General features: G+C 33.3%; 1 protein-coding gene across 2 annotated transcripts in view; it reads left to right on the forward strand.

Annotated features, from left to right (window-relative positions):
- Positions 1 to 13611, forward strand: part of LOC113520078 (adenylate cyclase type 2-like) — a 243327-nt gene that overhangs the window by 71204 nt on the left and 158512 nt on the right. For both annotated transcript variants that reach the window (XM_052894116.1, XM_052894117.1), the window contains exon 2: positions 13020 to 13165. In XM_052894116.1, coding sequence (XP_052750076.1) covers positions 13020 to 13165 — 146 coding nt within the window. The remainder of the gene's footprint in view (positions 1 to 13019; positions 13166 to 13611) is intronic.

Here is a 13611-nt window from a genome sequence, read left to right on the forward strand (position 1 = left end):
GTAAAATGATTCTTTGTTATGTACCGTTAACGATTAAAATTTCACCCTGTATAGTACTTTTGTTTCTTCAGTAAATTTTCGTCAAGACGTCTGTAATATGAACGGACGAAACCTTATTTATAAAACAACATTTAATAGGGTTGGTTCTATAAAGCTCGACAAAATAGGAAGACTCTCTTTCAACCATATTTACGTTAATTAAAAGTTATAATCAACGTATTTATTTAGACATGTACCATTCTGTGGTTTTAAACAATACATCGTATTTTAAACAAACAATACTTATTAAATAAAATATAATTTTATTTAAATGTTAATTAAAACAGCGAGATCATTAGCGTCCATTTGTCTTTTAAGTTAGGTATTGTCACAACCAGAGGGAGACTTTGTACAAAAGTCGATTGCATGGGTACCTCTGTCCCATTCGTGTTTCAACCGTGAAGCAGTTGTGTTTGCATAGCTGTGTTTCGGTTTGAAGGGTGGGATATGGCGTGAATTTACTGGGTACAGAGGAATAACATCTGAGTCCTTAGGAATGGCAACGCAGGGGGTATCATGAGCGAAACAGTATACTCTGTTATGTCCATGGTACTGCTCATGTCTATAGGCGACGGTTACCACTTTCCATCAGGTGGGCCGTCAGCTTGTTTGCCATTCTAAGTTGTATAAAAAAAAAAACAGAAAAATGGGTCGAAATGAAATAGTCAAACATATGTACTACCACTCACAGTTTTTATGATACTTCTAATGGTAAACAAGCTGACGAAACACTAATGGAAAGTTTTTTTTTAATAAAGTTTCAAAAAGTTAAAACGACTCCCCAAATTGATACGACTTCGTTTATTTTTACCGAATCATAAACTTTTTATTGTTAAAAGTTTTATAAGTAGATATACATTATATTTTAATGTAAGAGTACCCGGTTTAGTTTAGTTGTATTTTAATCGAGAATAAAAGATATAATTAAGGGTTCCAAATAGTTCCAAAAATAGTCGGGTATGTATATTATAAATCCGGGCGTTCTTACATTAAAATCATAAACTTGTATCGCCTTTCATTATGTTTTATACTGTAACCAGGTGAACAATGATCATTAAAAACAGCACCCTTACACATCCATCTAGTTCATCTCTTGTTACCGCTTTCATTGGTATATCCTATGGAATTTATACCATTATCATATCAGCATTAACTGTCCACTGCTAAATATAAGCCTCCCCCTTGGGAGGTTTAGCCAGTAATTGTCACGCTTGGCAGGTGGAGCTCATCCCACAGTAGCCGGAGCGTTCGTGGGAGAAAACTTTTCCGAAAGCATACTGTACGTAACTATTTAGGTTCAAGTGTTTGAGGATGAATTGTCTATCAATAGATGAAAGGTGAATGTGGGCATTATTTTGAACAATTCCTCAGAACACAATCCGTTATCCATATTGTTTTTTTTTTTAATGGGTCATAATGGAATGGTAACTCCACCTGCGCTATCGGTATACGCTGGCGATGATGAGGCGACCAGTAAGTGATGATTGGTGAGGGTGAAAAGGCAGGTCAGTTAGCCCATCCTGATGAATACCATTAGAATTAGCCATGATGGTTTCCAGGGGGAACCACGTGGAGGTCGACCTGACAGGGTGTATTGCTAGTAATGGTGATATTTGCCTCCATTACTAACAATCCCTTTCCCCCCGTTATACATATAGTAGAACACACAAAGGGAGGCAAAGTATCATCTTAGATTTAAGGGCTACATACCGCGTGTAAGATTGGGGTCATTGACATTCGTATTCGTATTTAGAATAATAGAGACCACCTCTTTCTTTCCCATGGGTGTTGTAAGAGGCAACTAAGAGATGGTGAGGGTTGGGCAGCAACGTCCCTCTTAAAACGTCTTTAAACGCCAACCCGCCTGTCAAGCGTGGCAACTACTGGCAAAACTCCCCTTATGGGGAAGACATATGTACAGCAGTGGACAATTAGCGGCTGAAATAATAAAAATTTAAATAAACCAAGCTGTGATTATTAAATTCACACACACATACACACCCCTTAACATATGTATATACACACACGTTTATACATGTCGTTTCAAGTTCTCCATATTTAAGGTATGTAAAGGTTAATTAATTATCGGAATTGATTGAATCGATTTTCTTGATAATGTTACCGAGTCGGTACTAGTAAATAATAGATTGCCGCCTATTCTACAAAGAATAATTTTGAAAATTGCTACATCGTTTGTTTTAGTGTATCCATTTCATTCGAATCACTAGTCATGTTTAGGACGCGGTCACTCGATTGATAGTATTTCTACTAATATTTTAAAGTAGAATAGAAATATTTTTTATGTAAATAGAATTTTTGACAAGCTCTTTTAAATCGTCCATTATTTTTTTTATAATCGTATTGCTGGGATCGGGATGTTATTAGCTGCTGAGAAGAACTCGCAAGAAACTCAACAGTTACCGTTTTCAAATTATTATGTACAAGATAATTTTACATTTTTTTTTACAATTTAAAATGGCAAACAAGCTGACAGCCTACCTGATGGCAAGTGGTAACCGTCACCTATAGACATGAGCAGTACCATGGACATAACAGAGTATACTGTTTCGCCCATGATACTCCCCAGGCGTTGCCATTCCTGAAGATTCAGGTGTTATTCCTCTGTACCCAGTAAATTCACGCCCTTCAATCCAAAACACAGCCATGCAAACACAACTGCTTCACGGTTGAAACACGAATGGGACAGAGGTACCCAAGCAATCGACTTTTGTACAGCTCCCTCTGGTTTAAATGGGTATTGTAACTATAATTAGAATTAAGTTTAATTTGTATTTATTATTAAATAGAAAACAAATAATCGAACATAAGAAGACCAGTTACAATCAGTAGCCGTTCACGAGTATGATGGATGAGTCAGCCATCATCACGCTGCCAATATTATTATATAACAATATTTTATATATCACCAGAGGGAGACTGTACAAAAGTCGATTGCTTGGGTACCTCTGTCCCATTCGTGTTTCAATCGTAAAGCAGTTGGGTTTACATGGCTGTGTTTAGGTTTGAAGGGTGGGATATGGCGTGAATTTACTGGGTACGGAGGAATAATACCTGAGTCTTCAGGAATGGCAACGCCTGGGGGGTATCATGGGCGAAACAGTATACTCGTACTCTGTTATATCCATGGTACTGCTCATGTCTATAGGCGACGGTTACCACTTTCCATCAGGTGGGCCGTCAGCTTTGCCATTCTAAGTTGTATAAAAAAATATTTAAACATATAGATACACCCTTATAAGCTTTTATTTGACTCGCTACGTTTGTACGTCCGGTCTCTCTTCCTTATCGTTTGTAATCTATATTCCAAGCATTTATTGGTATTCTATTGAGCTGGTATTCCGTCCACCTACATAACTTCAGTGATCTATATATACTTACTAATATTATAAATGTGAAAGTGAGTTTGTTTGTTACATTATTTTTATTTATTTTATTTATTTTTTAGTACATATTTGTGTACATGGTGAACTGAATGTTCAAAGCATTCTCTCCCAGTCAAATGTCATGTCCCAGGGAAATGTCAGAATACTCGAATGCAATACTAGTAATTATTGACATACATATGTACTAAAGTTATATATATATATATATATATATATATATATATATATATATATATATATATATATATATATATATATATATACGCTGATGGGGCACCAGTGAGGGATCATAGTAGTGGATGCAGGTCAGTTAGTCCATCATAATGAATTTAACAAGAATTAACCACGATAGTTAACTAGGACGAAGCGCTTGGAGGTTAACCTGATAGAGTACATGTATTGCTAGCAGTTGGGCTGTTAGATTTCATTACTAAAAATCCCTTTCATCTCTCATTATCATATTTGGTATACACACACTATATTTGGGATGGAGAAGAACATAGGCTACTTTTCATTCCGATTAGCAAAAATATTTCGGTTACTATAGTGTCTAGGATTATATACAAAATATAAAAGTTAGTTAAAATAGTGACACATTATAAAAAAACCTACCTATTTTGTATTACATTCGAATTAACGTTTAAAAATTGACATATGCTAAGTATTTACATTATTACACATTAAAGAACTATTTTGTCATGACTTTTGTAATTGAGTTTTATTACGCCAATAATGATAAAATGTGTGAAACCATTGTAATATTACCATATCGCCTTATTGTACTACATTTTTAGTAATAAATGCATTCGTTCATTAATTTGTCATTCGATCATTCATTATTTCGTTCATCCATTCATTCATCCAATTATTCATACGTTCAATCGTCTATTCGTTCGACCATTCATCATCCATTCATCATTCTTCATCCATTCATCATTCGATAATTCATACACTGTATCATCCATTCATTCATCCATTTGTTCATCCATTCGTTCATCCATTCATTCTTCCATTTTCATTCATTCATTCTTTCATTCGATAATTCATTCGGTTATTCGTTATCTATTCATTCATTTATATGCGGACGAAGTTGCGGGTAAAAGCTAGTAACTAATAAAATTGTAACTAGACAATGACTATAATTTTTAAAATCGGTTAATTATTTCTCGACTTCTTTTCATTGCAAATAAAAAACTGAAATAACTCCTTTTCATTATATTAGTTAAAAAAAAATTTAACCTACAAATCTATTTTGTCTCTATTTTGTAATTTTGTTTAAAATTATGAATTACCTGCCAAGTAAAAAGACAGAACGTTTCAATGGGTTTATAAAAGCTTCTCATGAATAGGGAGTTTAAATTACAGGATGGTTTATTCTGCTGGTTAGAGTAATTGTTTGAAAATTATTTTGTTAAATTAAGAGCCCTTGTTATACGCTTTGCGCGTGTCTCCTCAAGGAGAAAGGGGCGGTTGGAAATCTTATTACATCCTGGGTTTTAATTGTCCTGTATTCATTCGCGACGTTTTATAATCCAATATTTTTTTTAAGCAAGATACATATTAAAAGGTACTCCAAAACTGTTCTGGATATAACGATAAGGTATTTAACCATATTAGAGTAGATTCTGAGGGCCTACCATGAAATATTTTCCGAAATTTCGGGCACGAACGAAACAGAAATTTGATGTTAAAATTACATAATACATGCTGTTTAAAATGATTAAATATATTAAAATATCATTCCTTTGAACTATTACGATAGGATTTATGATGAACGAAATGTTAAGCTCCATTTACTGGGTCGATTTTGGTACGAACAAAAACATGAAATTGAGCCCGAAAATTCGGTTTTTCGTTTCACGGTAGACCACCTGATGTATTGCATTTTTTTTTATTCAATTCAGAATGGCAAACAAGTTGAGGGTCCACCTGATGGAAAATGGTAACCGTTGCCTATAGACATGAGCAGTATTATGGATATAACAGAGTATACTGTTTCGCCCATGATACCCCCCATGTGTTGCCATTCCTGAGGACTCAGGTGTTATTCCTCTGTACCCTGTAAATTCACTGTTATATCGCACCCTTTAAACTTAAACAAAGCCATGCAAACACAACTGTTTCACGATAGAAACACAAATGGGACAGAGAAGCTACAGCAAACGATTTTTACAAAGTCTCCCTCTGGCATTGCTACCTAAATTTATCTATAATAATTATTAAAGATTGTGTCCCATAAAAAATCAACTTTAGTTGCGACAAAACCAGTTATTTCGATTTAAAAACTATATCACTTAACCAATTTTAATGAAGTTTCAATGAAACTAGTCTAAAAGTATATCCTTTCTGATAAAAACAAGAATTTTGCAAATTGGTTTAGAACTGACGGAGTTATGAGGTAACAAACATAAAAACAAAAAAACAATCGAATTGAGAATCTCCTTATTGAAATCGGTTGAAAATACAATTTCTATTTGATATATTACCAAAACATGTCATATCTTTTGGTCGTCGTAAATTAAATGTATAACAATTTTAGGAAAGTAAAAAATTTGTTTATACTGAAATGTACTCGTGAAATATCTTTACTAAAAAAATAGTTTACACTGGTTCTTAGGATAATCATTTCGCTAGAAACATTACAACAATTTGAAATTTTTTTTGAGATAGAAATATAGAATGCTTATCTTATGAACTCATTACAACAATAGTAGCTAGTTATCAACTTTTATATTATGTTTATTTATATATTATTTACATTTTATATATCTATCTAGTTGTATATATTTTTTATTATGTATAAATATACATTATTAGTTGTTATTATTTTATTATCCGTATAATGAAGTACTGCGTTCGTGATTCACTGTTCATCCCAAAGCTTGACTGGTAGAGAATGCTACTAGCATTAAGTCCGCTATTTGTACTTACATTTTTTTTTGTTAAAGTTATTTAAATTAAAAATTAAATGGTGCTTCGGAATCGCCGTTATTGTCAAATAGTTTAAAAGGTATAGATGGAGATTTTGTACAAAAGTTGTCCTCACAGGTACTTATTCCGCCCATATTTCTGTTGTAAAACAACTGTGTTTGCATGGTTGTATTTTAGTATATAGGGTGGGATATGGAAGGAAAACTACAGAGTACGGAAGTGTAAGGATTAGTAACTCCGTTGCTAGCGATATATCTTTTCAGGTCGACCTCCACGCGGTATTTAATAATAATTTTAAATTGTGTTTAAAAAAAATATATCGAACAGCATCATTATTATTATTATTTCATAATTATTAAAATGCACTTATGCCAATAAAAGTAAAATTAAATGAGACAAATACAGGAATAAATCCTATCGGTCAGAAAAAGATTTTTTTTATGTCATTAGAATGTAGTAACAACAGACATTCATACAAAAATATAGAGATGAATTGAGAATCACTATCCTCTAACAAATAACACAAGGAAGGGACAGAGAATGTTTATATTGGACTCAAATTACTTTATGTGTGTGAAAACGACCCTTGTTTGTAAGAAAACATTAGAGGCCTTGGCTTCGGATAAGAAAGCACAGTATAACAAATAGGGGAAATTTAGGGCGTGTCCTGATTTTAACAAATCTCAAGTTTATCATAACAATTGTATGTTTAAAATAAAATTAACTTGACTGATAGAGGTGACGTGTTTGAAATTCTAAAAATTCTAAAATAACTTGAAACTTCCATTCGTTGTTTAAATTATTTTTCGTTCTTCAACTTATGTTTCTTTGGTTAAAATGATCAATTACATTGGTAAAATTTTACTAATATAACAAAATTGTAATTAAACAATGTCTGTACATGGGAAATCATCATCTTCCTACCCTTATCCCAATTATTATTTGGAGTCGTCGTAATATATTTTTATCTATATTACAAGAAGATTTGGCTAGTTTTACGACCGGCTGCCTGCCTGACGTCAACCTTCTTTGGGAACATATAACTGTACATGGAAATATTTAAGAAAAAAAATATAAAGGGGTCCTTCATTATCCTATCAGCCATTAACTGTTCATTGCTGACCATTAAGTTCTCTTAGTCTTCTCTTACGACACCCAAGAGAAAGGGAGTTGTGGCTTATTGTATGCCGGGAGCACACGGCGAATACATATGGGAGCTAAATCATAGCAAAAGAGGGGTGAAAGGGATTGTTAGCAATGGAGTTCGACATTGCTAGCAATATGCCCTATCAGGTCGACCTCCACGTGGTTCCCCCTGGAAACCATCGTGAACAATTCTTGTTGAATTCGTCACGATGGGCTAACTGATTTGCTTCATCTTCACCTATCTTCACTGGTGCCCCGTCAGTGTATACCAATAGCGCGGGTGGGGTTACCATTCCGTTATCACCCATTAAAAAAAATCATAGCAAAAGAAAGCCTAAACAGTAATTTTTAGAAATCTCGTCTCTCTTTCTGTATATTTGTTCCTACATCACGCAAAGACACTACACGAAACATTCATTATTTCACATTTTAACTGTGAAAAGTTTTCACATTTTAACTGTGAAGAATATGTACATTTTATTTGTGAAAAAATTTTACAGTTATTTATTTTTATTTATTTATTTAATACTTTATTGCACCAATATTGCAGGACTTGTTTTTTTTTACAACACAGGGGGCAAACGAGCATGCGGCTCACTTGATGGTAAGTGACTACCGCCGCCCATGATCACCCACAACACCAGCGGCATTGCAGGTGTGCTGCAGGCCTTTTGTTTAAAAATTGTTTAAAAATTTTCAATAAGTATAGAGTAGTATGTACAAAAGGTTATATTCCTAAAGGTCTAACATAAAAACTGGTACATGTATATATCTTAATACGTTATGTATGTAATGTATTTTATTAATTTTCCTGTTTCTAAAACTTACACGTTCCAAGTATCGAGCAAGAAGCTATTACTCCCTTAAAAGGCTCAGAATTATTTCAATTTATCCTTGTCTATTTATTGTGTTTACTGTAGCTCTTTAATCCCATAAGCACATCATAAAAGAAAGCCGGGGCGCTACCATGAAATGGAATTCCTAATTTTCGGACTCAATTTTGTGTTTTTGTTTATAAAGAAATCGGCTCAGTAAATGTATCTTGATGTTTTGTTCCTCATATGTAAATTCTATCATAAAAGTTCAAAAGAACGATATTTTAACAATTTTTGATTCTCTTAAACAATATGTATTATGTAATTTTATCATCAAATTTGTATATCGTTCGGCCCCGAAATTTCGGAAAACATTTCATGGTAGACCCTCTGCCTTTCTAGGTCAAAGTATAAACGAGTTATCGCTAACGATGCATAAAATAGAATAAGATGGCAACGTGTGCTGCCTTTTTCTTTCTCATGTGAGCGCAAATTCGTAACGATTCCATCAATAGATTCGTTTGTATTATGTTTAAGGGGATTGTAATTAACAATTTAGTATTAAAAACTTAGCGAGTTCTTTTAATGTTAGGGAAGCAAACGAGCAGACGTTTCACCATTACCTTTTACATTTATGTTTATAATAGTGATTTAACTAATGGATTGTAACCGAATGTAACCTACCAGAACTTACAGTCGGTACGTGAGTGTATGTAGATAACTTAATAACTTACCTACGTTCCTGAAGATTAACTCGTGTTGAAGTTAAATTACTTTTGTTATGTTTACCTGATACCTTAATTCAATTTAAATATTTTAATATAATAAATGCATTTTGTTTAACAAATAAAACAGTGACTACAGATATGATAAAACAAGTTTATTTCGTAGATATAAATAAGAAATATTTTAATTTATAATACAAAATTGTATAGATAAGTAGATGCTGTGTTTCGGTTTGAAGGGTGGGATATGGCGTGAATTTACTGGATACAGAGGAATAACATCTGAGTCCTCAGGAATGGCAACGCATAGGGGGTATCATGGGCGAAACAGTATACTCTGTTATGTCCATGGTACTGCTCATGTCTATAGGCGACGGTTACCACTTTCCATCAGGTGGGCCGTCAGCTTGTTTGCCATTCTAAGTTGTATAAAAAAAAATCTGCATTAAAATAGTTGATAAAATAGCATAGTAAACCATCACATAACATAATTAAAAACTGTATGTAACACGTCAAAAAGTAACAAATAGGACAGGAAGAAGAAGGACGTACGTTAAGTACTAGTTAATATAGTTTATGAAGTACCTTATGTCTAAATCTTATATTATATAAAGCACCAAGTTTAAAAAACGGGTCAACTTTTTGTCAGCTAATTGTCAAATTAACTATATCTTTTTTTATATTAATATTTTATATACTTAAGCACACAATGTACCTTGACGTATCTATATTTAATTATTTAATAAATAAAATGAGCTTTTGCGCATTAAAAAACGTGCAGAATTTATAAGAGAAAATAAATGTAGAAGTTATAAAGGAATCACTCATAACTATTTATCACGCAAAATTGTATGAAAAAGTTGACCCGACCCGCTTTTCTCAAAGCATTTGTATGGAGACACTCTAGCTATACGAGTACATATAATCAAGGTCTAAATATATGGTCTATCTATGTACTAAAAATCGAACCTTTTTTCATATGTTTAAGTCTGATTGAGTGACATACAACCAAATTCTAAATAAACTTTATAAAAATTCATATTTAAAGTAATATTCGTAGCTTTTACCCGTGAATTTGTCCGTATGATCGGGATTAAAAAGAGTGTATATTTTTCTCCACCCTAAATACGTGTACTATCTATATATCAAACAGATATTATGACCGAGCGATTCACTGTTGAGCCGTTAAGGCGATAATACGTAACAAATAAACTCAATTTCATAATCAACCATTCAGCGTGGAAATGCAGCAAGTCTCCTAGGTACCCTACCAGTTGGCAATAATCTTAAAGACTTTTTTTGTCTTTAAGTAATTTTTTAAGGTTTGTTATTATTTGTATTATTGATATTTATAGTACTTATATGGTAGTACTGAGATTTTTTTTTTAATCTTTTTTATTTAGAGGCTTTTATCCTATAAGGATATGTCAGCCTCATCATACCCTAATTTTATAAAATACCTCACATACTTAAAACATTGATACATAAATAAATAATACATAATGTCTTAGTAGTCTATTTTGATAAAGGGAATTATTGATACAAAAATATAGTAATTAAAGATTTTGCCATTCCGGAATGTGGTTCTGCGAGTATATTTGAAAATAAACCAATCTCCTGTCTATTGAGACTATATTTCTGTATCAATACTTCCCTCTGTGTTTTGTATTTCGTACATTCAGATATAATATGGTGAACATCATCCAATGTGTTACAAACATCATAATTTGGATTATTAACTTTTTTCATAAGAAAAGCGAATTTTGCATTTGGATAATGTCCTGAGCGTAATCTAAGAGTTGTAACAACGAAATTTCTATTTGCTTTTAGGTTTGTACTGAGATGTAAGGTGTGTATGGAATAGCTGGATTATATTTCATATTGTGGACCTCTATGGTCTAGTGGTTTAACATACTGCCTTACCTTTAATGATCACAGGTTCGAACCTCGTATAATGCAAATATTTGTATTAATAATGATGACTGTTTGTGTCGCTCTGAATGATTTCTATGTATAATATCGTTATCATCATATCAGCCTTTAACTGTCCACTGCTGAACATAAGCCTCCCCCTTAGGTTTTTTTTTATACAACTTAGAATGGCAAACAAGCTGACGGCCCACCTGATGGAAAGTGGTAACCGTCGCCTATAGACATGAGCAGTACCGTGGACATAACAGAGTATACTGTTTCGCCCACAATACCCCTTATACGTTGCCATTCCTGAGGACTCAGGTGTTATTCCTCTGTACCCAGTAAATTCACGCCATATCCCACCCTTCAAACCGAAACACAGCCATGCAAACACAACTGCTTCACGGTTGAAACACGAATGGGATAGAGGTACCCAAGCAATCGACTTTTGTACAAAGTCTCCCTCTGGTAAAGGTTTTTTGGGTGTTTTGCCAGTAGTTGCCACGCTTGGCAGGCAGATTGGCAACTGAAGTTAGGCTTTAGAAATGTGTGTTTTGGTTTGAAGGGTGGGATATGACAATGAAATTACGGAGGCATAATACTTTAGTCTTCACAAATGGCAATGCGTGAAGAGTATCATGGATCTCTGTTGTGTCCATGGTACTGTTCATATCTATAAGCGACAGTTACCACTTTCCATCAAGTGATACGTCAGTTTGTCATTCTAAGTTGCATAAAAAAGATAACAACTAGTATTTGCCAAGTATTTAATCATAATAATTTTAATACATATAACGGTACTTAGTTTAAACTGTTTTGTTCAGTAATGACTCAAAGTCAACACGCGGTTTTCATTTGTCTAATTTTTCTAAATTACTTGCTTTGTAAGCTTGTTGCGGAGGAGTGAGATGTTAATGGACTTTGTGACTGTTTGTACCAATAGTTTCAAGTAATATTGCTCTGGAAATAATATAATTTTTTTCTTTTTTTACTGTTACAGAAAGAAATATCATAGACAATGTAAACAATAACGTTTTACGAGTATTTAATGACATCCGCATAGACTAGCGTTGTTTTAATGTGTGAACATGGAATGGTAACCCCGCCTATGCTATCGGTTTACGCTGGAGGGGTACTAGGGATAGATAGTCGACCCATCGTGAAAAATTTGACAAGAATTAACCATGATTGTAATCTTTTGTAGGAAACAGAGAGACTATTATTCGACTAATGATGATACTGTCAACTGTCCATTGGTGAACATAGGACTCCTACTATTGGTGGGTTTTTCTAGAAATTCCAGTGGTTTTTATTCGACTGCTCTATTATTAATATACTAGTCTTCGAATTCGAATAATTTTACTAATCAGTAATTCGATGTTTTATCGAATTATTTCGATGTCAATCGATATTATTTCATTATTATTCATTCGATATAAATGAATAATAATAAAAATAAGACTGTAAAAATTAACTTAAATAAATACTGAGCAAACTGTATGACATTTGACAATTGTTTACTTCATTGTGACGTCACTGATACCATACATATACGTTCCGAGTTGCGTTTCTGTGTCCCATTTAAATTGATTTTTTTTATTTGTTATTTTTTTAATAAATACTTATATATAAATTGAAAATAGAGATGGATTCCAGAAAGCTGTCAATTAGTCTATATTAACGAGTAGTATTTTTTCACACAATTGTAATAAAATGTTTATATATTTTTTTTCTACCATAAAGGTAGTAAAGAAGCATATAAGTGTTATGTTTAATAGATAGTAAGTTTTTACCCCCGACTTCGTCCACGTGATTATGTTAAAAAATTGTCTATACCTTTCATTACGATTGTTTGAGCTGTTAAGGAGCTAAATGGTGATAAACAAATAAACTAGCTGTTCATCCAATTAATGAACATATCCCGGTCATTCAGATAAAGTAGCTGATAAAAGCTAGTTACAAAATCACTTCTTCTGTAGTATGTATTTATTTTATAATAGTTTGTTATGCTTCATTCTAAGGTACTATTTTATGTTTTGTTGCAGAGGAAGAAGGCACGGAACTTGAGCTAGAGGCTTTGTACCGGCGGTACTGCGTGAGACTGAAACACGCTCTCTTCGTGTCAGCACTCTGTGTCACGTTGTTCTGTGCTATTGTGCTGCTCTGTGCAGTGTGTATACTGCACTCACATGTAAGTCGATTTTTATTGTAAATAGCTGGATATTTTGTTATAATTTTTTTATTTTAAATATTTGAATTTAGAACGCCAAATTGCTTTACTGCAAGTAAATTTTACTTTGCAACAAGTAGTTTTTATTTCGTCATTAAAATGGTATCATCATCATCATCATTTCAGCCATTATCCGTCCACTGCTGGACATAAGTCCCCCATAGACTGCCATAAAGAAAAGTCCTGAGCCACCTGTATCCACTGACTCCCTGCAATGCATTTCAGGTCGTCATTCCATCTAGTGGGGGGTAGAAATGGCATCATACACGACATAATTTTTTGTATAATATTTAATAATATGTTGCGGGACCATACTACTGTGGATTCTATTATATATTTATTTATTTCAAATAAATAAATATATAACAGCACGATATCTGACCACACCTTGAGCGAACACAGTGAAA

Source organism: Galleria mellonella, unplaced genomic scaffold (genome assembly GCF_026898425.1).
Source record: "Galleria mellonella isolate WM207_F2 unplaced genomic scaffold, CSIRO_AGI_GalMel_v1 utg19, whole genome shotgun sequence".
NCBI classification, from domain to species: Eukaryota; Metazoa; Arthropoda; class Insecta; order Lepidoptera; family Pyralidae; genus Galleria; species Galleria mellonella.